This window comes from Geotrypetes seraphini, chromosome 1 (assembly GCF_902459505.1).
Source record: "Geotrypetes seraphini chromosome 1, aGeoSer1.1, whole genome shotgun sequence".
Classification (NCBI taxonomy): domain Eukaryota; kingdom Metazoa; phylum Chordata; class Amphibia; order Gymnophiona; family Dermophiidae; genus Geotrypetes; species Geotrypetes seraphini.
This window is the reverse complement of record NC_047084.1, coordinates 54,199,001-54,224,525: the sequence shown is the minus strand read 5'-3', so window position 1 is coordinate 54,224,525 and position 25,525 is coordinate 54,199,001. Positions and strand designations below refer to the sequence as shown.

Sequence of the window (25,525 nt, the reverse complement as noted above, 5' to 3'; positions counted from 1 at the left end):
AAGTTCCTGCTGAACCAGAACGTATGCAGGCACTGGTCTTTGACCTAAGGGCCGCTGCTTGAGCGGACTGCTAGGCATGATGGACCACTGGTCTGTCCCAGCACTGGCAATTATTATGTTCTTATGTGCACACCAGAGGTGTAGCCAGCCCTCCAATTTTGGGGGCACTCAAGGGTGGACTTAGGGAGCAATGCATTGTGCCATCCTCCTCCACCCCCTATGCTAAACATACCTTTGCTGGTGGGTATGCTGATGCCCCACCAGCCAATGAATACAGTGCTGCCGTGACCCCCTCCTCATTACGCTGCATCCTTTTTGTGGAAGTTGACTTGTGTCTTCAGGATTGGATTGGGGAGCGGTCTATGCAAAGGGATTGCAATGGAGGGGGGTGAAGAAGGGGTTCATATTGGGTAACTTTGATCAAGGAGTGGAGGAATGTAGGTCAGAAGAAGGAGAAGAGTTGCACTACACCAGTGGTTCTTTCTTTTTTTAATGTTGAGTAGGTCTTACATTATATGCATTGATTTCCCTTATATTACATGCAAAGGTATGTTTGGCACATGGGGGGGGGGGAGGTTAGAGTAATGTGTTGCTCTCTAAGTCCCTTACATTACATGTTTTGATTTCCCTGCACTGGGCATGCCTTCTTCATATAGTTCCTGATTCTATAAGTAGCCCCTAAGTTAGACGCCGCTAGGCACCTACATCAGTAGCGCCTAGCGCCACCTAACCTAAATCTGCATACAACTTAAATTTTATTATGTAGGTTAATTGGCATAGTAATTGACCATGCCATTAAAACCTAATAAAAAAGCATTAATTTAAGTTACGTGCAGCCACACATGTATAATGTCACAGACTAACTTAAACCAGTTAGTCTGTGACATTATACATGTGTGGCTGCACGTAACTTAAATTAATGCTTTTTTATTAGGTTTTAATGGCATGGTCAATTACTATGCCAATTAACCTACATAATAAAATTTAAGTTGTATGCAGATTTAAGTTGTATGCAGATTTCACCTTTCCCCTATTGATTGTTTATCATAGCTATACCTGCTTTTTACTTTTCTAGTACGAGGGGAGCGATGGGGAGACAGAATACTGTTTTGCTTTCTCTATTTGGTTTCCTATATCTTACTTGGTTTATTTTCACCATGTCCTGGTTCAATCTTGATCATTCTTTTCTGTCCCCCTTGGGTCGGTGGGGTAGACGTTGCTGTTGTCACAAAAAAATTTTGTCTTTGAACAAAAGCTTTATTTCATGTTGTATTCTATGTTCATTTATTTCTTTGTTCAATAAAAAATGTTTTCCACTAAGTTGCATGCAGCACCTAACAACACTTAGTAACTCCTACCTGAAAGGTAGGTGTTGTTAGAGGCCAAAAGTAGGGATGGTATGACTTAGGTACCAGTAAATTAGGCCAGGATAATCCTGGCCTATTATAATGGCGCCTACCACTAGGATGCCTACTGGCACCTAAGCCCAATTCTGTAAGCGATGCCTAGCAGTTGATTGCTAATTGCATGGACCGATGCCTAAGAGGTAGGCACCGGTAGGTGCCATTTATAGAACCAGGACCTTACTGCACAAGCTTTGCACTTACTGTACATTATCTTTTGCAGCTAAAGTGCAGTAAATTCAATAATTCCACTAAGAGGTGTTATACTTTTAAGTGGAGATTTGCTGTCTGGTGTGAGGGCAAGGCCTTAGATCCTCTGTCCTTCTCTTACACAAAAACTGCTTGAATACGTCCTGCACCTTTTGAGCCTAGTTTGAAAACCAACTCTATAAAGGTTCACTTTAGTGCAATTAGTGCTTACAACTATCGTGTGGGAGGTAAGCCCAGTGGCCCAGTGCCATCTTCACGGGCGGGGTGGGGGGGGGCCCTGGCGCCAGTGCCTTTCTCCTCTCTGCCCTCCACGCACATCTTTAAATGTTCACCAGCGTGAGCAGCATCGTCCACTTGCTGTCTGTGCTAGCCTCGGCTCCCTTTTGATGTCACTTCCTGGTTGCAGAACCAGGGCGTGATGTCAGAAAGAAGCTGAGTCTGGCTCGAGTAGCAGGTGGAACATTCTGTTTGGTTCGGCGAACATTTAAAGAGGTTTTGTGGGGGCAGGAGGGCATTCAAGTAGCAGAGAAGATGCTGGGTGCCACTGCCCCAGGGGCCACAGGAAATGCCATACTGCTACTAACAGGGCCTTCATCTTGGCAGATGCTTAAATAAGGTCATGTGAGGCATCAGCTAGAAAGTCTGTACCCATCTCCAAGGTCTGCACCTGGGAAGGACCCAAACTTGATTTAATAATTTTGTACACCACCTTTTACAGAGTGCAAAAACAGTTTACAATCAAAATAATAATACATTCAATGGAGAAGAAAAGAAAAAAATGCAGAGGCAAGTCTATACTAACAACTCAAGTTTTCAAGGATATTTACAAAAGTCTTAATGAGGGAAAATACTGCTTGAAATAGCCACATTTTCACAAATTTGCAAAATCCCAAATAAGAAGCAACAGAAATCTCATCAGGCAGTGAATTTCACAAAGATGGATCAATATTAAAAAAAACATTCTCTTTCTGGTAGTTGACAATTTGATCTCATCAAGGAGTGCAAGCTGAAGGACTCTTCTTTTATGATTGAAGTCTGTTGAGGCACATCTCTCTTTAGCTTCCTAAGAGATAAACTAGAAGATCTGAATGATACGACATTCCCCCAAACATTCGTCTGGCATCTCTTTTCCCCAGTGAAAACATGTCCTAGCAACATGACCACTGTGGAACATGGCTTGTAACCCTAATCCCATTACCTCGAAGGCTTGCTTCAATAGTAATCCTATTCTCTGATCTTGTGAATCTTTCAAGGCAGTGCCTCCTTCTACCAGGAGTAGGATTCAGAAAATCTTGATCTATTGGATTCTGGGGTTCCCTTGATCTAGAGAGGGATTGTAGCAGAAACCAGGACATCTTCCTTTGGAAGATTCAAGGCTTTCTTCTTTTCTACTAGGAGCAGATAGAACCTGGTTATAGACCTGCGCTGTAGAAGGCAAAATGGCAGTAGTTCCTGCCACATTCTGCGATCTGTGTGCATTTTTGGGGCACCCAAACTTCTAGTCCTTAACATCTAGTACTATAAGCTCCTCCTTCTCCTAACATTTGCCAAATAAACCATTGTGATCACCTCAATACATTCACTCCTGTAACAGCACATAAAAATGTAAAAGTGAGCACTGGGGGCCTGATATTACATAGGACAATTAGTGTCACCTAAATTCAGGATCTGTGCAGAACCTTTTTTTTAAATTGGCTTAATAAGCGTGATAATTGACCACACTGGTTTTCAGTCAATAAAAAAAAAAAAATCTAAGTTAAGAATTTGGCACCAAACTCTTAGGATGCGTAATAATAATAATAATAATAATTTTATTCTTATATACCGCCATACTGAAAATGTTCTAGGCGGTTCACAACAAGGTGAGCTAATACATGGGATACAGATAAAATACAAATTAGAATAATGGACTTAAAAACAGATAAAGACAGAAAGCATTTACGATATAATCCAGAAAATACCGTCTTGACAGGGAAAGAAGTAATACATAGAACAGATAAAATACATCAAGTTGAATATAAGGAACTTGATTGAAAAAATGAAGCAGAATGCACTAAGATACCAGCCTATCAAAGGGTTCATAGACAGTAACGCGGAAGACAAAGGCGCGCACCGACAACTGAGTGTAAGACGGAGGCACGCGCCGAAGAAAAAGACTGTTTTTAGGGGCTGCGACGGGGGTTTTGTTGGGGAGCCCCCCCACTTTACTTAATACAGATCGCGGCGGTGTTGTGGGGGGTTTGGGGGGTTGTAACCCCCCCATTTTAGTGAAAACGTAACTTTTTCCCTAAAAACAGGGAAAAAGTTAAGTTTTCAGTAAAATGGGGGGGTTACAACCTCCCAAACCCCCCACAACGCCCCCACAACGCGGCACGATCTGTATAAAGTAAAGTGGGGGGGTTCCCCCCCCACACACCCCGTCGTAGCCCCTAAAAACAGTCTTTTTCTTCAGCGCGCACCTCCACGCTGCGCTCAGTTGTCTGCTCGCGCCTTTGTCCCGGCATGCTTTTGACCTGACACCCTATCAAAGAGTTGAGTCTTTAGCAATTTTCTAAAATCAAGATAGGAAGAGACCTCTAACATAATTTTTCCAAGCCATACATTCAATTTAGCGGCTTGCAATGAGAGGGTTCTCTCAAGGAACTTTTTATAATGATGCCTAAGTGCAGGCGCCCTCCCATGCCTAAGGATGCCTAAGGATGCCTACTGACACCTATATGAAAAAGCAGGCGTGGTTATGGGCAGAGAATAGGCATTGTTGTGTTAGGCATCGTTAAGCATCTGTAAAAACCTGGCTTAATGGAGCAGCACCTACCTTTAGGATGCCTAGCGACGCCTAAGTCTGCTTAGGCACCACTAGGCATGATTCTTTAAAAGGGCACCTAGGGGTTAAATGACAACCATACCAAGCAATGTCTATAATGTAGGCTGTTTATAGAATCAGACCCTGATGGTTTTTACATTGTTTTGGCTATCAGGATCTATCATTTGCTTTGACTGTAGTTGCTCTTTGCCACCTTTACAAGCTGTAGCCTGAGCCTACCATCTAGTCTGCCTAATGGTTTAACTGGCCATGGTGAAGGGCTGGATACCTCAGCTGTCCTTCACTATCTCTTCACTTATCTCCCCCTGTGTTTCCTCCCATGAGCTCCACTCAGCTGGTAAGACCCTCCTATCTGTGCCCTTCTCTTCAGCTGCCAAGTCCAGACTCCATCCTTGTTGCACCGTATGCTTGGAACAAGTTGCCCAAATCCCTAAGGCGGGCTCCATCTCTGGCAGTGTTCAAGGCCCAGTTAAAAGCCCACCTCTTCAAAAGTGCTTCCGACTCCTAACTCCTCTCACTTTGGACTCTATATGTCATGTCTGTCTGTTCAAGTTAGATTGTAAGCTCTTCCAAACAGGGACTGTCTATAAATGTCACAATATACAGCGCTGTGTACGCCTTTCAGTGCTATATAAGTGATAAGTAGTAGTAGTAGTAGTAGTAATAGTAGTAGTAGCAGTAGTAGTAGTAGTAGTAGTAGTAGCAGTAGTAGTAAACAACACTATGAAGTTCCAGACACAGCAGTACCTCTTCTAATTCAAGTAAAGTATTTATGTCTCATTTCTTGTACATTTAAAAAGGGAATCCTAGGTCAACGAGAACTTCTGGAAGGACCTGAGAGTGGGGGTGACAGTCGATTTGGAGCAGCCATTGCAGCCCTCTCAGATATCGATTTGGATGGGTTCAATGATGTCGTAGTAGGCGCACCTTTAGAGAATCAGAACTCTGGAGCCATTTATATTTACAATGGAAATAAAATAACTATACGCAACAAATATTCCCAGGTAGGAACCTTTGCAAAATCCTTTACTCAGAATTTAACAGTAGATCTTTCAAGGAGCATTGCCATAGTTCATACAGATAGAGTTTGAGCCCACTGGGACAGATAGGGAAATATGCTAAAGTACCTGAATGTAAACCACTTAGAATATAAGTGATATATAAATAATAAAATAAATACATATTTGAAATTGTTGCCTTTGATATGCAAATTGAAGCAACTCCCCTCCAACTTCTGTTTATTTTCCTGTGCCTCCCGTTTCAGTTGCAGCATGCTTGTGCATACAAAAGAGGTGTGCTAAAAATTAGTGCACATTTCAGTGAGCTACTAAATTGCAGGAAAATTTATACATAATCCTTCACTCACTAAAACAGCAAAATTCCTATTTGTTAAAGTACACTTTTAGGGGCAAATTCTGTAAAGGACGTCCAAAAGGTAAGTGTTGTTTATACATCTAGCAGCACAACAATTCTCTTAAGCATAGACACACAATAGAGAATTGTGCTCAGTGAATTTAAACACATCTATATAATTAAACATGCTTTATAAAATCGCCTCTTAAGCAGCTCATAGATGTCGTCACAACATCTAGAACATTTTTGTGTTTTAGCATTATGATGTCACTAGAACAGCAATTTTATGTTGTTGTTTTTACATAGCATGCACAAGGCAGCCCAATTTTACAGAAGCACCACTATTATATTTTATTTATTTATCTAATTATTTATATTCCACTTATATCCTAAGTGGTTTTTACATCCAGCTACTTTACCATATTTCCCTTCTGTCCTGGTGGGTTCAAGGGGATTAAGTGACCTGCCCAGGGTCACAAGGAGCAGTGAACGGTTTGAACCCATAACCACAGGATATTGAGGCTATAGCTCTAACCACTGCACCACACACACTCAGATAGTAAACCACATGTCAATTCAAAAGCCAAGCTTATATCCTCTTGATTCATAAGAAGTCATTTCTCTAGGATAAATATCAAACATGTACCTTCAACGCTTGTCCAGTTCCTCTTTTGGTCTTTGTGTTCCTCAATCATAACATATGGGAAAAAAAAGAAATATATACAGGATATATTACATACTAAATCTTCTAATTTTTGGTATAAAGAGGACTCCTCTTTGATAATAATGGAAATGAAGTTTAATAATGCATTACTCAAGCAAAGCACATGATAAAATGTATTGCATACTAAACCTCATTCCCAAAGTTTAAGAAAATAAGAAGAGAAACCCTACTCACAATGGATGTGGCTCAGAGCAAGTAGACATGTTTAAAGCACAATCTTGACATCATTGTGACATCATCAGTATGTACATAGATGGCAGATTGTCACTAAAAAAATAGGAATATGTGCTGTGATACCTGACCATACTAGGGATTTGAACCCATGACCTATGGAAGATGGAAGCAGTGCCTTTAACTACTGAGTTACATGTGCTTCCTTTTTAAGCATGGGTTCCTGCCATGTGAGATGATAGAGTATCTTAGGAGATCATAGCCAACCCAGGGTAAAAATAAGTTTCCCTCTGGATCCTGGAAAGGGCAGAGTGCAAATATAAATGGCAAAGTCCACAACCCATACTCTCTTATGAGACCCAAAAGAAGCTGTTAAGGGAATTGTGGGGGGAGAGAGGGGTTGTGTAGATCTGAGCCTAAGACCTGTGAAAGATGGAAGAAGTGCCTTTAACCACTGAGCCACAGGAGCTTCCTTTTAGATGGGAGTTCCTATTATTTTTTAGTGACATTCTGCCATCTAGGTGCATATTGATGATGTCACAATGATATCAAGATTGTGCATCATAAATCCAATCACAAGGTAACTTGCCAAAAACAAATACTGTAAAGTACACAAGCACTTGGCAAATCAAAAGCTTTAACAGTGTAGCCACAAGGAAGCTGAACAAATATAATATTGAATAAATGAGCCTGAGAGATGAAAGCAGGGCTACAAAGTCACTGTTAATTCACAAAGCCAGAAACGGCTCAAGAAGTTGTATATCATAGGCTCCTCCACTAGACAGGGGGGAAACACATTAAAAAAAAAAACCTATCCCCCTGTTTTAAGAAGCCACGCTAGTGGCTGCCGTGTGGCAACAGCCCCGAAGCCCTTTAAATCTCTATGGGCTTCAGGGCCGTTACTGCAGCGCAGCCACTAGCGCGACTTCATAAAACAGGCCCTATGTTTCTTTAATTAAAAGTCAATTGAAAAATGATTTAAAAAATTAATTTGCCAGTAGGCACCTAACTCAGTAGGCGCCTATCACATCGATTAGGCACTTACCATCGTTAGGGACAGAGTTTGGGCATAGATTGAGTTAGGCATTGGTAGGCACCTACCTTAGACTCTGGTATTTTAGGCCAATAAAATTCTGGCTTAATATACCGGTGCCTAAGGTATACAATTTAGGTGCTGATAGGTGTGGATTCTACAAACAGCGCCTAAGTTTAATTGAAATGCAGTAGGTGCTGTTGTTCTAGGCACCTACCAAGTTAGGCGCCATTTATAGAATCTGGCCCTTAGTAAAGTTTCCGAGAGGCCAATTTAAGATCCTAACTCAAAAAGCCTCTTTTACTAAAGCTCAGCATGTGCTAAATGCTGTGCATCCTATTTTGCATCTATGGGCCATATGGCACTTAGAATACGCTGAGCTTTAGAAAAAGGGCTCCAAAGTTACTGTTTTCACTCATTTAAAAAATATAAAGGTGCAGTATTAGCAACAGTAGTCAATATTCAAGCTTTCTCTTTCAGAAAATTCTGGGATCTACAATCGGTCAGCAACTACAGTACTTTGGAAGATCGGTGGATGGACATGAAGACTTAAATGATGACACTATCACTGACCTTTCCATTGGTGCCTTTGGAAAAGTGGTTCAGCTCTGGTTAGTGAATGGTTTAATTCTGAAAATAGTCAGAGATACACCGTGTTTTTCTCTTCTCTTCTTTTAGTTTGAATAATACTTTGTGATTTGCAAAATATCAAATATTGTCACATAAATAAGGGACCCTTTTACCAAAAAGTGTTCAGAAATGGGCATTGCACATTTTTATATAGGATTTTTCCATGCACTAAGATCATTTCTACAAAATAAGGGGTGCAATTGTCCTAATAAGACTGGTGAACACAATCTATTGCATAAACGTCCTTTTATTCATCCAATAGTTCAATGACTTTAGTCATCCACTAACTCAATGACTCGACATGTACATGTTTCTGCCAAAAAGGATTGCTTCAGGAGTCTTGAAAGTCTTCTAGATCATTTATTTATTCAATTTTCTATACCGTTCTCCCAGGGAAGCTCAGAACGGTTTACATGCATTTATTCAGGTACTCAAGCAGTTTTCCCTCTCTGTCCTGGTGGGCTCACAATCTATCTAAAGTACCTGGGGCAATGGGGGGATTAAGTGACTTGCCCAGGGTCACAAGGAGTAGCGTTTTGAATACTATGCAACCTCTCAAAATACTGTGATATGGAGTCTTCTGAAAGAGGTCTTGGAGTCATAAAAAGTCCTGGGCGTTGCTGATATATTAAGTGGTTGGCTATTCTCTTGTAATTGTATTTGCTGTTCATTTCTTTTGATAGGCAAATAATAAAATGAGTAAATGGTGGTAACATATCCTCAAAAATTTCCAGAGTCTCCATCATGTAATGTTTCAACATATCCCTAGGAGTTACAGCCGCAATCCTAGGAAAGTTGATCAACCTAATATTATTATTACGGGAAAAATTTTCTAGAGACTCCAGTTTTATTCGTAAATTGGAATTGTCTTTTACTAATGTTTTATTAATTTGTTTAGAAACTTTTCATTCTTGCTGTATATTCACAATGGTATTTTTTGAATCCTCCATTTCAGCCCTCAAGTTCTTAATATCGATTTCTTGGACTTTAAGTTTCCCTTCTATGTAGTTCTGGTTTATTTTCAAGTTTGGAAATAATTAATGATATGTTTTCTTGATTGCACTTTTCTGTACAAGATTATATGCTTGTTAAATAATTTGAAAAATTTATAAATAAATAAATAAAACTTCAGTGGTGCAGTCAATTACCACGCCATTTAAACTAATTGATTCTTGTAATTTAGGTTAGATGTGGATTGTAGTTAGGCATCATTAGGCAGCCTCATTTATGGCACCTAGTGGCTCCTAGCTAGGGCACCATTTATAGAATCTGGCCCATTGCCAGCCCATGACATAGCCTCTCCCGTAAAAAAATATTTTAAAAGCTAAGTTTGTGGTTAGTGAACGTTGACTGGTAAATTAACACAAAGGGCCTAATTCTATAAATGGTGCCTACTTTAGGTGCCAATAGGCACCCTAATCATGGACACTTAGCGACGCCTAACTAAAATTTGAACACTATTTTTTTTAATTGGTGTGGTAATTGACATTGCCCTTAAAATCTGATTTAAAATAAATCCCCCCCCCCCCCCTTTTACAAAACAGGCGCAGCGGTAACAGCTCTGACGCTCATGGAATTCCTATGAGCGTCGAAGCTGTTACCACCACATTGGTGCTAAAAACCTTACTAAGGTTTTGTAAATGGGGGGAGGTGGTTAGTTAATTAGGGTTATGCACAGAATACTGTGCGGTACCTAGTGACACCTATGTCAAGACACCTACCTGAAAAGTAGGTGTGGTTAGGGGTGGAGAATAGAATCAGGCTCAACGTGCTTTAACAAGTTTTGCAGTAAGGCTTTTATCCTGTGTTATGTGCATGATAGCGTTTAATATAGTTATTAAAAAGGCCCCAGGATTTTTTATGACAGTTAACAAACTTTTGTTTATAACAGATCTGGTCTACAAAATTATAATACTGACACATTATGGTTCCATTCCATGAAAACACTGACTTTTTTCCCTTGTGCTGCAAAAAGATACTGAGGAAACCACAAACAGCAGCAAAAAAAGGTCTGATGGACCTTCAAAGTAACTAACTTCTGTCTCGAGCACTGGATTACCAATCATATGCCATATAAATAATATAATTGAAAAAAGGAGGGAGTCTCAGTGTGAAGGATCAGCGAAAGGAGAAAAACATCTCCAACACTCACATGCTAAGGTGGAGGTGTAATAACCTCCACCTGCACACCATCATCGAATCCCAAACCAAATCAAAAATAGGGTGAAATAAGGTGAAATTCAATAGTGCTAATAATAACTCACATATTCACAGTGCTGAAACAGAGAAAAATACTTTGAAGGTCCCCCTAGCTGACTCCCAGAATCAAAAAGGAAAACTTAGCTTGCAGGCATGGTCCGTAGATGAAAAACAAAGGCAAGGAGACACTGTAAACTGCCAAGTCAGATGAAATTCAGGAGTAGGTTCAACCAGCCCGGTTTCAGGGACTCTAGGTCCCTTCCTCAGGTTCCTGTGGTTTCTATCGTGTGCAGCTTTTTGCTTGTTGGAAAAGATACTGAGGAGTATGTTTACTAAAGTGCAGTAAGTTTTTGAACTTACCCTCAAATTCTGTATATGGAGCTTAAAAAATTAGCGCTGATCAGAATGGCGCTTAGCGTGTTCTATATAAGGCACGCGCTATAGATAGAATTGCACTTAGTGGCCGTGCATGTCACTAACATTTAGATGCACCCAGGGCAGGATTAACCAATAGGCCAAGTAGGCACGTGCCTAGGGCCCAAAATGGTCAGGGGGGCCCGATGAAGGAGGGCATCAACATTGTTTTTTTTCCAAACGGCGATGAGCCCCTCCAGCATCGATCGGCAATGTGGGCACCCCCCTCGATCGGCAACATGGGCCCCCCCATCGACGGAAAGTAAGACAAGCAAGCAACGCGGGTAAGAAAGGCAATGGGAACTGTAATTGTGCAAGCGGTGCTGCTTGCCCAAAGCTTCCCTCTGACGCAGTTTCCTGTTTCCGCCTGGGCGCATGGTGGAGTGGGGCGGGGCAGGAGGCCCAGTGTACTTGTGTGCCTAGGGGCCCTCGACAAATTAATCCTGCCCTGGATGCACCCATTTCGGCCAAGAAAAACCAGGCCTAAATACCACCTAAGTCATATGTGGATCAGGCATATTCTATAACAGTGCACCTAACTTATAGGAACACCCATGATCCACCCATGCTCCTCCCCTGGCCATGACCTCTTTTGAGATTTGTACACTAGAACTGATGCGCAGCACTCTATAGAATGTGCCTACAAGGTTGTTCGTTTTTCTAATTAGTGCCAATTATCGTAGATTATTGTGTTAATTGCCAATTAGCACCAATTGGCTTGTTAAACAATTGAGTTGTACATACAAATTGGCTATGCACATTGATAAGTGTGATCATCTTAGAATGCCATATATAGAATTTGGGAGTTACTGTGCATTAGGAGCAAAAATCAGTGCACAGTACGTGCAAAGCCTGGGGTGTGTCTAGCATCTGCCCTACCTCTATCACACAGGGCAGACACTTATCACATGGGTGCTGCATTGCATTCAGTGGCAGACAGCTTGGGAGCACCTGTGCTATCTGATACAGCATGAAACCTGGTGCTGACCCACTGAAGGAAAAGTACCGCTGCAATGGCACCCCCTACTCCCAAATTCTCACCTCTCCTGATTTCTCCCCAAGTCACAATACCTGCCCCTGTCTGATCCCCCATCTCTGTCAAAAGAACCCCCATCCCTGAGCACAAGCTCTTTGCGCACCCTGCTAGAAAAGAACACTTGATGCTGAATCCTTAATCGTAAAAGTTTGCCTTACGTTCTTATGTTTCAGGTCTCAGAGCATAGCGGATGTGTCTGTGAAGGCCATATTTACACCTGATAAGATCATTCTCTTAAATAAGAACTCTGAATTGACTGTAAAAATATGCCTCATTGCTCAGTTCCGTCCTCTTAGGGCAAAACATGAAATGGGTAAGAGACTTTGCAGTATTATTCAAAGAAGAACTCTTTTATATGTGCAAGAGTTTGTAATTGGGCAAAGGACTGTACTAGGAATGTGCAAGTCAGTAAAAGCTGTGAAATAAAGCACAGCTAGCTTGTTTGGGGTTTTATTGGGAAGTTTGGGTTTAGATGCAAGTGTAATAAACACCATGGAACCATTAAGTTTTATCCCCCCATGTTTTATACTTGGAAAATTACTGAAGTTATTTTGTTTACCTCATATATATGTTATAAATACAGTAAAACCTTGGATTACGAGCATAATTTGTTCCGAAAACATGCTTGTAATCCAAAACACTCGTATATCAAAGTGAATTTCCCCATAGGAAATAATGGAAACTCAGACGATTCATTCCACCACCCAAAAACTTTAATACAAAGTACTATAAATTCTTGTATTGCAAGACCTCACTCGTTTAGAACGGTCACTACACTCCTGTAGCGTCAGAGAGAGAAGAACCATCGGCTCAGTTGTGATGTGTGTATAATGTATGTACTTGTATCGCAAGACCTTGCTTGTATTTCAAGTTAAAATTTAATAAAATGTTTTGCTTGTCTTGCAAAACACTTGCAAACCAAGTTACTTGCAATCCAAGGTTTTACTGTACTGCTGTAAGAACATAAGAACATAAGCAGTGCCTCTGCTGGGTCAGACCAGAGGTCCATCATGCCCAGCAGTCCGCTCATGTGGCGGCCCATCAGGTCCAGGACCTGTATAGTAATCCTCTATCTATACCCTTCTATCCCCTTTTCCTCCCATAAAATCACATTTTAAAATTTTCTCTGATATTATTTTTGAAATCTAATAAATAGCTCATTTTTTTGCAGATATCAAATACAATGCAACACTAGATGCTGACCTTGTATCATCTAGAGTGACTTCCAGAGGGTTATTTAAAGAAAACAATGAGAGATTTGTTCAGATGAATATTGTAGTGGGTACAGGAGAGACCTGCTCTGAACATGTGTTTAATGTCCAGGTAAATAAAACTTTCTCATTGCAACAGTCTCCAACTGAAATATCTATTGTTAATGCCTAGTTTATCACAAAGATAAAGCAGCTACTTAAGTTTTTTAAAAACTGAGATATACTGCATTTAGGTATGGTACTCCTCTCGTTTGAGTAAATTCAAAATATGTTAGGGGGTGATATGACTGAAATCTACAAAATCCTGAGTGGAATAGAGTGGGTACATGGCAGTGGATTGATTTTTTACTCCATCAAAAATTACAAAGACAAGGGGACACTCGATTAAACTGCAGGGAAATATTTTTAAAACCAACAGGAGGAAATATTTTTTCATTCAGAGAATAGTTAAGCTCTGGAATGTGTTGCCAGAGGTTGTGGTAAGAGCGGTAGCGTAGCTGGTTTTAAGAAAGATTTGGACAAATTCCTGGAGGAAAAGTCCATAGTCTGTTATTAAGACACTAGTCTTTAAGCCCGTTACATTAACGGGTGCTAGAATAGATGTGTGTGTCATCTTTCTTTCTCTCTCTCTCTCCTTGGCCACTTTCTGTCTGTCTGTCTTTCTTTCCTTCTTTCTGTCTCTCTCTTTCCTCAGCTGTCTACCACCACCCCCTGCTCACCCTGTCCAGCAGTAGCTCTTCGCCCTTCCTTTTACCTGCCCCATGTCCAGCAACACCCCTTCCCTGCCACCCCTGTCCAGCAGCCCTTCTCCCTTTGTTTTACGTCTCCCCTGTCCAGCAGCACCACTTCACTGCTTCCCCTGTCCAGCAGCAGCCCTTCTCCCTTCCAGTTACCTCCCCCCCCCCGTTCAGCAGCACCTATTTCCTGATCCCCCTGTCCAGCAGTAGGCCTTCTCCCTTCCTGTTACATCCCCCCTATCCAGCAGCACCTCTTCCCTGCACCCCCTGTTCAGCAGTAGGCCTTCTCCCTTCCTGTTACCTCCCCCCCTGTCCAGCAGCACCCTTTACCTGCTCCCCCTGTCTAGATCCGGCTTCCTGGTCTCTTCTGACCCACCGGCACAAACTGCTGCCACCGCTGCTGCTGCTCTTCCAGGTATTGCTGGGCAAAGCCCGAGCTGCAATTTCCTCTGCTGTCTCCTTCTCTTTCAACAGTATTTCTGTCTGTTGCTGCTTTCGCAGTTCTTTCTCCTTGCGTCTGCCCTCCTCTTCAAATCAGCCTGCTGAGGTTCGCCGGCCGGCTGAAGCGAACCTTGCAGGCCACTATCCACCTTGGTAGCATGCTCCCTCTGACGTGATCGCGTCAGAGGGAACATGCTACTGAGGTGGAGGCTGGTGAACTTCAGCAGGCTGCTTTGAAGAGGAGCAGCAGCGGCGACAGAGGTTGGTGAGTGAGGGCGGGAGGGGGAAGTCACTGGTGTGTACCCTGGCTCTGTGTTCGAAAATGGAATGTGGCACAGAGGGACATATCATACTGTCAGGGAACATGCCGTCCTAAGTGCGCATGCGCGCTTAGGATTTTATTATAGAGGATGGGGGAAGCCTCTGCTTGCCCTGGATCGGTAGCATGGAATGTTGCTACTCTTTGGGTTTTGGCCAGGTTCTAGTGACCTAGATTGGCTACTGGGCTTGATGGACCATTGGTCTGACCCAGTAAGGCTATTCTTATGTTCTTATAAATCAAGCAACGTAAGAACACTGCAACACTCACTATCAGATTTGGATTTCCATAATGAATTCCTGTGTGATTTGCAATTGATGTCATAGACAAGATATGTACAGAGCAACTGACAAGGAGGCTTGTGGCCAGAGAGTAAAAAGGAAACAAGATCCAGTTAGAGTCAAAGGAAAAGTGGGTCATCCATGACCATACAGTATGTGAATGCAAATAGATCTTGTACATATTCGTTGTGGAAATCCTGAAAACCAGGCTGGGTTGTAGACCTAAAGAACTGGATATGAGGACCCCTGTCATACAGAGTCCATAGGACAGCAGCTTTAAAATCCCCTGATCCCAAGAACGCTCTTGACTCACAGATCCTGCTCTAAGAAAGACAATAGACTCAGTCTCAATATTCAAACCATCTTTGACTTTGCTTATACTGTATTTCCCTTTTGATCCATTGTTTAATTATGAACCAGTGATGACTCTTGGACTGAAGAATTTCCTGATAAATGTAAATTGCTGCCAGTACTACTAGATTAGATGAGAACAGAAAGAGCACAATGAACCTGCAGCTTCAAGAGAATCCAAATCCATGCTAAACCTATTTAATTCCTTCCTTTTTTGGTGTGTACTTAGAGCCTGATTCAATAATATTGAACAGCATATAAACTGGATACATTTGCATAATAGGGGGGTGTCATTTTACAAGGCATAGAAAGCATGCTGCACCCTCAGAAAAGGGCTCTTACAAAAGTGTGGAGTTAAATAAACACATGTGAGTACGATGTGCCACTAAGGTTATGCATACAATTCCCCCTCCCCATTCGCGGTTTCCATACTCGCGTTTTCACATATTCGTGATTATTTTTTGGGGGGGAGGGGAAAACCCATAGTTTACCACGTTCCCGCCTCTCTCCAGCCTTCCTCCTGGCATCCCGACCTTACCTGGTGGTCTAGCAGGCTTTCGGGACAGGAGCGATCTTCCTACGCTCCTGCCCCATGTAGATCGCCAATAGGAAATGGCTGCCATGAGCTCCCGTCGTAGTCTCGAGACTGCTGCTCAGAGAACCAGTGAATGTGGCTGCCCGCAATTACTGAGGCAGGCCCTTGTGGGACGAAACACGATTGTGTCGAGTCTATCACAATAAAAGGGATTGAGCACCAATTGGTCCCCTTTGTTGTTTTATTTGCTGTTCACTGGTAAGAAGGCAGTTTCTCCTGTTCGCAAGCCCACTATTACCCGCCCATTTCTGTGCCCTCTTTTTGGCATGGATCTCATGCCTAGATTTATTGTATACATTTAAATCCAAAATTAACACAAGATAGTTTCTTGTTAGCAAGCAATTATTAGCCCTGTGATAAGTGTCATCAACTCATGTTTGAGTCCTAGTTTTATTGGCAGAATACAAAAGTAGATTGCTGGGCCTTTCTTCAGCGCAGTATAAATTTGATGTTGTCACAATTGTCACATCTTCCACTTCCAACACTGCCTATCTGCAGCTGCCCGGATGGGTGGGTGCATCACTAGTCTGACATCTCTGCTGAAACCTGTCTGCCTTAGGAGGCCCTACTGGTAGTGAAACCACTGATGGCATAGCTTTCAGCTTCTCAGATGAGTGCAAGCCCCAGTAGCATGACAAGTCCATGTACCATGACTCATTGTTGGCTTATTATTCAATTAAATTGCATACGTAAATTAGACCCTTGCCCAAATTTGAGAGTGCAACTCATTCGAGGGTTATTGCCTAATATTTAAAAGTGTTAAGCTCCAGACTTTAAGCTCCTATGTTAGGATCAAAAATATTTGCCCTATTTTTAGCCAAACTTAAGAGGATAAGTTTTCGGGTAAACATTCATCTTAATTTAATTTGCTTAAATTTATGAATGTAACTGGAAATCAATTCTAAGCTTATAACCTGTGCATCCCCCCCCCACTCCCAGTTGTCCCTGTTGTCACCCCATTATTTATATTGGGCTTAAATCCTTTGAATATCAGACCCATGGATCCTAGGACTATGCCTAGTCGGCCAGTGCCTGAACCCTGTCCTGAAAACCACGTTTCTCCAAAGAAATATATATACAAACACAGCAAAATTTAGAAATGATAATCACTCAAATATGCTTCTTCTGATTTCTAAATAGCAACTGTTGGGTATATTTGTAGGAACCTTCTGATGCCATGAATGCCCTAAGTCTGCGCATTGATGTTTTCCCTCAGAAGCCTGGTACCAGCCCTGTTCTCAATCCATACTCCTCTGCATCCACCGAATTCTTTGTATGTATCAAACATAGTTCAACTTTGCAAAAATGTAAAGTTCCATACATTTACAACAGAAGAGCACAATCCTGTCTGTTTCTGCATAGGTTCCTTTCTCAAAAGACTGTGGTGAAGATGAAATTTGTGTCTCGGATCTGGCCCTTGAGATTCAGCAGAAAACAGAACTTGAGTAAGTTTGAATTGAGTACAAGTTTTCTAGCAATCTGTGAAAATTGCAACTTGTTAATTACCACTTTTAAAGTCATTTTTGATGCTACGGAGGGGCAAAACTGTGAATTGTATGGCATCAATTCCTGGAATGATTTTCACTCTTGATTCCGAGACTTAAGGGGGTGGGTCAGTGGAGTGGGCAGACTTGATGGGCTGTAGCCCTTTTCTGCCGTCATCTTTCTATGTTTCTATGAATAGACTGGCAGTACATTGTTGGAAGGCAGAGAGCTTGTGGTCTGGAAGATATTTTTGAAAAGTGGCCATTTGCTGAATAAGATGTTTCAGGTAAAAAGAGAAGTGGAATGCATAGTTACCTAAACGGTTGGCCAACATAGCATTCTGGTAAAGTCGTTTACCGAATTTATCCATGGCCTTGCCCTCTCTGCCAGGAGGGACAGAAGCATACACACTGGAGCCTGCAGATTTCTTCAGGGTTGACTCCACCAGCAAGGACTCATGTGGCAGCTGAGGCTTGTCAAACCCTGGAATGGGAATAACTTTATAAAGTGACTCCAGTTTTCTTGGAACTCCTGGGATGGTGAGAGGAGTCTCCAGATTTTTATAAAAAGTTTCCCTTAAGATATCATGAAGGGGTAATTTCAAAAATTCTTTGGGAGGTTGGTCAAAGTCCAAAGCATCAAGGAATGCTTTGGACTTTTTAGAATCAGACTCTAATGGAATTGAAAGGTTGTTTGACATCTCCTTAAGAAATTTCGTGAAGGAAGTGTGCTCCGGCTTACTAGCAGGATCCTGCACAGATGGATCAGCCTCATCCAATGAAGTCATCATCGGTACCGAGGGGGTCCTCGGAATCACCCCATAAATCAGGGTCACGTACCGATGGGAGGCGGCCCTGAGATAGAGGAGTAGAGGATTCAGTATGTCTGGTTTTGCGTACTGATTTGCCGTAACGCATCGACACCGTACCTGGTGAATGTAAAGCGGTACGGGTGTCAGAAAGCGGTACCGGTTCCGAGACTGACTGAACCTCTCGACGCAGAGACTTTGGTTCTGCCGATAAAATAGGCATAGACATGGAAGAGGCAGATTTGAGTGGTGCCGATAACGTCGATGCCGACAAAATAGGCTGGTCGACGATCGGCACCGGAGGCTCAGTGGGTACCGACACTGGAAGGGTTGGGATTAGAAGAGCTGGGAGAAGTTGTTGCAACTGCTCCTTAAGTTGGACCTGGAGAATGGATGCTATACGTTCATCCAGGGATGGTCCTGATGGCACCGGTACCGTTTTTTTCTTTCTCGGTACCTGCGGTGCAGCTCGACACTCCGGTGAAGTGGATGCCGATGAAGAGGCAGTAACTTCTATAGGAGCAGAGCGCTTACGAGGCCGGCGCGCAGTCTGCAGGACTTGGCTCACTGCATGTTCGACTGGCGGGCCGAGAACTGTAGGGGGATGGCTTCTTAGCCAGCTTACCTGTGGGGTGCGACACCGAAGATGTATCTTGCGGTGTCGAAAGCACCAGGGCCGATTTGGAGGGAGTCGCCGATGCCTGGGTTGATGCCGGTGGAACTTCCATAGCGGTACCGAAAAGAAGCTGCTGCTGAATCTGGCGATTCTTCAAAGTTCTCTTTTGAAGAGAAGCACAGCGGGTGCACGTCGCAGCCCTATGGTTCGGATCCAAGCACTGAAGACACCACCTGTGCGGGTCGGATAACGAAATAGGGCATGCACACCGCTGACACTTTTTAAAGCCCGGTGAAGGGGGCATGAAGGAAAAAACGGCAGTAGCAAAATCGAAGTCCGAGGCTTCAATGTTGCCAACAGGCCCCGCCGGGGCCGACCGAAAAAAGTCGAAACAAATGGACTTTTTTTTTTTTTTTTAAAGTTAATAAGAAGAAGAAAAGAAAAAGAACGTAAAGAGCTTCACGAAAAAAAATACGCGAGCGGGAAAGCGAAAAAAGGATTTTCCAACGGCCGTTGGAAAACACACATCTTCTTAGCTCCGTGGAAACTAAGAAACTGGGGACCGCCCGCCTCCGTCGGGCGGGAAGGCACTCGCGCACGCGCGGTGCGGCCTAGCTAGAACTTTATAAGTTCTTAGAGTGCAATCACTCTAAAATTGTCCGTACCGGGGCTCCGTCGGTGCCGTCACCCATCAGTCAAGAATATGCTGCCTGCTTGTCCTGGGATAAAAAAAATTCTATTTATTTATTTATTTTTTGCTTTAGGATAAAGTAGTATATTAGTTGTGTTGATAAAAATTTATAAACAAAGCCCTGCCAGCTGAACATCTCTTTCTCTAGTTCAGCAGCCAGAACTTTGATTTATAAGAAAGGAATAAGCTAAATATTGCAGTACTAAGGCTTATATGGATGCTGCGGGGACGGTGACGGGACGGTGAATGGGATGGCAGTGGCGGTGACGGGGCGGTAAAAGGGATGGCGGTGACGGTGATGGGGCAGTGCAGAGGATGGTGGGCCGGGGACGGTGCAGTGACGGGGACAGATTTTTTCCCCGTGTCATTCTCTAATTCCGACCTCTGAGAGATTTGGAGACAGTTTTCACATTATTGCTAGAAGCTGTCTATATAAAAGTGGATTCATTTTGTTTTGTACTTATATATTTTAAATCAATAAAATCTTTGAACTAAAAAAGATATAACCATGATATTTGACATAGTTAGTCATGTATTTCTGCATTAGCGTTTACAGGATGGATAATGGAAAGTATTGTCGTGGTTTAAATTCTTCTAGCATAACAGGGGACTAATTGCTATTATGTCACTGTACATCTGAGCCATAGACACTTGTAACATTCCTTCAGGGTCTATCTTTTCCCTATGCTGTTTAATATTTATATTAGGCCTTTACCTAACATCATAAAAAGACTCTCATTAGGTTGTTCAGCTGGTTTTTCCTAGTGAATTCTGGTCTATCTGAATTAACCTTTTGTTTAAGGAAAAACAGATTTCACCTGATAGCTATTTAACTGACTGGGAACAGCCTGGTCGGGTAAACAGCACTGAATTGACTAACTGCAAATATTCACTGGGAGATAACTGCTGAATATTCACGATCTTTCATTAGCCCATTCACCAGCTGTATTGCAGCTAACTTTAGTGGCCACAGACCCACCTAAAGAGCAGGTCAATCTTTGGCTGCTATGACTTAGCAGATAAAGACCTGAATGGTCCATCCAGTCTGCCCAATAGTCACACTCATTGCACATTCATGGTTAAATTGTCTTTAATATTTCTGGGCAACAGACCATAGTGATCCTCCCGGTACTGCCTTTAGGTTCCCACTGTTGGAGTTGCCGTTAAAACTCACTCCAGTCTATCCGAACCATCCTGATACTGGAGCTTCTATCATGCAGGATTGCCCAGTACCAACCTTCGTTTTCTAATTAGAGATCTTCTGTGTTCATCCCAAACTTTATTTATTTATTTTCACTTACGTTTCTTTATAGAATAGGCTTCAAGTATGCATATTTTAGAAATTTCTCCCTAGGGTTTAATTCTACATTTACAAATACTGTATATGCTTTTTGTAACATTTTAATGCATTTTGTGCCCCTTTTATAAAACTGCAGTAGTGATGCAGTAGTGGCAAATGTGACGAAGCCCATAGAAATTTTAGGGCTTCGTTGCATTTGCTGCACCAGGAATCACAACTGTGGCTTTGTAACAGGGGCCCTTTATTTGTTAAATATTTCATTTAGATTCTGAAATTGAAATAAATTGTTTAATTGTAATAAATTAATGCATGATTGAAATCTCAATTTGTTTTCAGCAATAAACAACTCTATATTGTCAACAACAAGAACAGGAGGCTATCGTTTCGTGTGAATTTGCTGAACAAAAAAGAAAATGCATACAACACTAGAATTGATGTTATTTTTTCAGAAAACTTGTTTTTCGCTTCATCTTCACTTCCGGTAGGAAACTTCTCTTTCTTTTCCATATACCATCTTAGGTCCAATTTTCACACATCATGCCTGGATGTAGAGGCTGACCAAAAGCAGGATTTTCTGTTTTGGATGAAATTAAATCTGTGGCTGAATTTTGCCACTTACTTTCTATGAAAACCAATAATGGCCCAGACTGGTGCCTGAACAACGCCCTCTTCCTCCCCCCTATGACTAAACAGATCCTCCCATGCTCACAACCAGATTGAGCCTCCCTCCCTGCCTCCACAACTATACCAATTTCAATCTCAAAATGGCTGTTGTGACCTTCAGCAACAGTCTTGACATCATAACAGCAGAGCTGGTTTAAGGGGTAAATATATGAAGCAGTAGCTTAGGGCCCTGAAACTTAAATGAGCCCAAAGCCTGTTTCACTCTCTCACCTCTTCACAGGGGTAGGAGCTTGTTCTTTCACTCAGTGGCATAGTAAGGGGGGCATCCACCCTGGGTGCACGGCACCCCTCCTCTCTCCGTGTCCCCCCCCCCCCCACGACCCCTGCTCCTCTCCTTGCTGTGCGTGTGCACACCCCTTGCCTTTCCTGGTGCAAGGTTACTGCCTGCATTGGCATCGGCACTTTCTCTGACGTCACTTCCGGGACCCGCGCCTAGGAAGTGACATCAAAGTCGAGCCAGCACTGACATGGGCATGCTGCTTACACTAGAAAAGTTAAAAAGGTATGGGGAAGGGGGGGCAGGGAAGATGGCGGGGGAGGGGCACCTCTCACTTTTACTACGCCACTGCCTTCACTCCTGTGCCTCATTTTTTCTGCCAGTCTTCCTGCCATCACTGCAGCAAGTTGTTCTCATGAGAATACAGGAAGTACCTGTATTTGTATTTAAAACCTGCTACAGTGCTGGCAGCAGAACAGCAAAGCAATAGGAGGAAAGGAACAAGTTCCTACTGCTGTATAAAGGAGTAATCATAGCTGAATATGTGGAGGAGAAAGGGGTGCTGATACTCAAACAGGGCTGATACTGGACCAGGGTAGGGACTGGAATAGGGCCAATGCTGGAGGTGGAGTGGTGAGTGGATTAGGGCTGGGATGAGAACTGGGACTGTGGTTGGGAGAACAAGGCTGATGCTGGGGCTGGGACAAGGAGGCTGATGCTGGCAAATGTTGGGGAGTATGAATGGAGAGAAGAGCAGATTCTGTGGGAGGAAGAAGAACCAAGGGCAGTGGAAGGGGGGAAAGGAGAAAAAAAATGCAGGGTCAATGAATATTGAAATAAGTAAGTGTTGACGAAGGGTAGAAAAAGGCATAAGAGCAGATATTGGGGACAAGGGAATATCAAGAGCAGGGATTTGGACAAAGGTAGAGACAAAATTAGGTGGGATGCCAGAAGAAGGCTCTAATATTTACTGGGTATTTGGAATGTATGTAAGTAGTGATTAAGAACTTGGGTAGGGTAGAAGTATGGGGATGCAGGAATTAGGTAACTGGATAATAGAGCTGACAAAATTTAGTAGGAATTAGGACAACAAGAATTAAATGATTGTATGAGGGCTATGAGTAGGGCTATGAAACTGAGTGCAAATAGATAGAGAGGAAAGATAGTGTTAAGGATCTGGAGGGTTTGGGAAGCAGTTGAAAGGGACAGATTGCTATGGAAAGGAAGGGAGACAAAGGAGGCATAAATTTGCATGAGGCAGTTTTGCATGCATGTCACCTCTAAGCAAATGTGCCTCATGCATATTCATTAATAAATACCTACTAACTTTAAGAAGCCTTATCATGTTTTGTTTTTTATTACCACATAATAAATATATTTCTATCACACTGATTTAAATAACATATTACCAAACCACATTCTCTGTGGACTATCCCATTGGGCCAGAAAACCTGGACTAGAGCATATTCATTAGGGATATGATGAAAACCCAACTGGCTGGGGAACCCCTAGGCCAGGTTTAAGAACCACTGCCTTAAATGATTCCACCAAAATGTAACATGAACTAATTTGGTATACAGTACTCCCCTTACATTTGCAGGGGTTCCGTTCCAGGAACCCCCGTGAATGTCAAAAAACCGCAAATACATTTTTTAGGCAGGGGAGACAGGAGAGGGCAGCCGGAGCGCTGGCGAGTGAAGGAAATCACTCGCTGTATACTCCAACCGTCTCTTCCTGTACTAAAGTCAAGCCTTACCAATCAGGAGCTGCTTTGACATGCAGCTCCTGATTGGTGAAGTCTGACTTTAGTATAGGAAGAGGCGGTTGGATCATACAGCAAGTGATTTCCTTCTCTCACCGGCGCTCCAGCTGCCCTCTCTTGATTCCCCTTCGCGGTCGTAAAATACCGTGAATGAGCAGAACCGCGAATGAGAGGGGGAGCACTGTATCTCCAATTTGTCAACATAAAGTGAAATATCTCACTTCTTTCTCTGCACCTATTTATAGGGAAGGCTTATTGGTTTCTCAAGAAAAAAATAATTACACTCTATACAATTTATATGTTAGAAAAATGCCTTAACAAAAACACAAAGCACAATAATAACACACAGGGATAGCCAAGAGCAAGCACAAGCCGGCTCCCTTATCAGCTCCAGAAATTTTCAATAAAACATACCCCCCCCCAAGAATCCCCTACACAAAGGACTGCACTCACACCGTACTAGTCACTCCAGCCGCTCCCACAAACATACACCAAGCACCCCCCCATTCAATCACTCCCCCTTTTCCCATGTATTTCGCTTGTTTCCTTGTTAACTCCTTAATAAAAATGATTTTCAAAAAAAAGAAAAATGCCATTGAATTAAATTGGTGGCTGAAATGGGGGCAGAATTGGAATACTAAATTTTATAGATTTATGGTTTATAAATGTAATGGATGTGTATAGGACTAAAAAGGGAGGCAAAGAATAAGGTATCTTTTCTTCTTGCAGACTGATGGCACTGAAGTGTTGTGTCAAACTGGCAAGTACCAGGAATTGGTGAGCTGTCAAGTTGGTTATCCTGTTTTTAGAAAAGGACAACAGGTACAATTTTATGCTTATATATAATTTTTATTTTTGTTAGATATTTTTGTACAATATTGAAGATGAGTTGAAATTTTATTTTGGTACACTAGAAGAACTTAGGGCTCCTTTTACTAAGCTGCGAGAGCAGTTTTAGCACACGCTAAATTGCCACGCGTGCTAGACGCCAACGCCAGCATTGAGCTTGCGTTAGTTCTAGCTATGTAGCGTGGGTTTAGCGCACGCTAAAATTCTATCGCAGCTTTGTAAAAGGAGCTCTTAATTGAGAAAGATAAAAAAATATATAAAGATATTTAAAATGTTTTTGGGAGGTTTTTCTGATATATGATGGTGATGCCAGAAAGACCCATGTTAAGTTGAATGACAGAACCCGCTTAGGTAGCAGTTGCTAAAATCTTTTCCTCCCCTAGTTTGTAAAGATGATTTAATACAACTTAATTACATGTGAGTATTGTTAGATTGTGAGTAGTGTTAGATATTCTTACCATATATCACACAGGGGGGCCTGTAAAATTCTGGCCTAAATTTAAGGAACCTTTTTAAAAAAAACAGCCACAATTCAATAAACAGTGCTAATGCCATTTTTAGGTGGCTATCGATACCGGTGCAATTTATAGAATCCGGACCTAAGTGGCAAAGTTAACCAAATAATTTTTAACAGGTTATCCTGCTGGAACTAATGATGAACATCCAGTTGAATCTATCAAGACAAGATTTGTGCAGTTAGATTTATGGCAGACTGCTTTTAAGAGCCAGATTTATTCACTAAACCAGGGGTGTCCAACCTGCGGCCCGAGGGCTGCATGCGGCCCAGTGAAGTATTTTGTGCGGCCCCAGTTGAGAGCGATGCAATGTTTTCCTCTTCTGCCCCTGGGTGTTTACCGCCTTGCCGGCTCCCTCCTCTGTCTTGCTGCAGCGTTTGCACGTTTGTGCGGCCCCAGAAACATTTTTTCAGCCAATGTGGCCCAGGGAAGCCAAAAGGTTGGTCACCCCTGCACTAAATTCTTGTACCTCATCTCATAGCTTACTGAAGTTTTGTGCATTAGTAGACTTGGTGCTTTCTCATCTTGCTTGTTTGCTTTCTAAACTTCTTTTTTTTTTGAACAGGTGTCTTTTGATATTAGCTTTGATTTTAATCTCAAGCACCTCCAGAATACAGTGTTTATACATTTCCAAGCATTGAGGTATATCACTTTTCCCCCCGTCAC

The 25,525-nt window shown here is 42.4% G+C and overlaps 1 protein-coding gene across 3 annotated transcripts in view; it reads left to right on the top strand.

Annotated features, from left to right (window-relative positions):
* ITGA2 (integrin subunit alpha 2) overlaps positions 1–25,525 on the top strand; it is a 145,272-nt gene that overhangs the window by 86,758 nt on the left and 32,989 nt on the right. For all 3 annotated transcript variants that reach the window (XM_033931502.1, XM_033931512.1, XM_033931519.1), the window contains 9 exons: positions 5,238–5,441; positions 8,199–8,329; positions 12,171–12,310; positions 13,169–13,320; positions 17,095–17,205; positions 17,295–17,377; positions 21,169–21,313; positions 24,225–24,317; positions 25,425–25,501. In XM_033931502.1, coding sequence (XP_033787393.1) covers positions 5,238–5,441; positions 8,199–8,329; positions 12,171–12,310; positions 13,169–13,320; positions 17,095–17,205; positions 17,295–17,377; positions 21,169–21,313; positions 24,225–24,317; positions 25,425–25,501 — 1,136 coding nt within the window. The remainder of the gene's footprint in view (positions 1–5,237; positions 5,442–8,198; positions 8,330–12,170; positions 12,311–13,168; positions 13,321–17,094; positions 17,206–17,294; positions 17,378–21,168; positions 21,314–24,224; positions 24,318–25,424; positions 25,502–25,525) is intronic.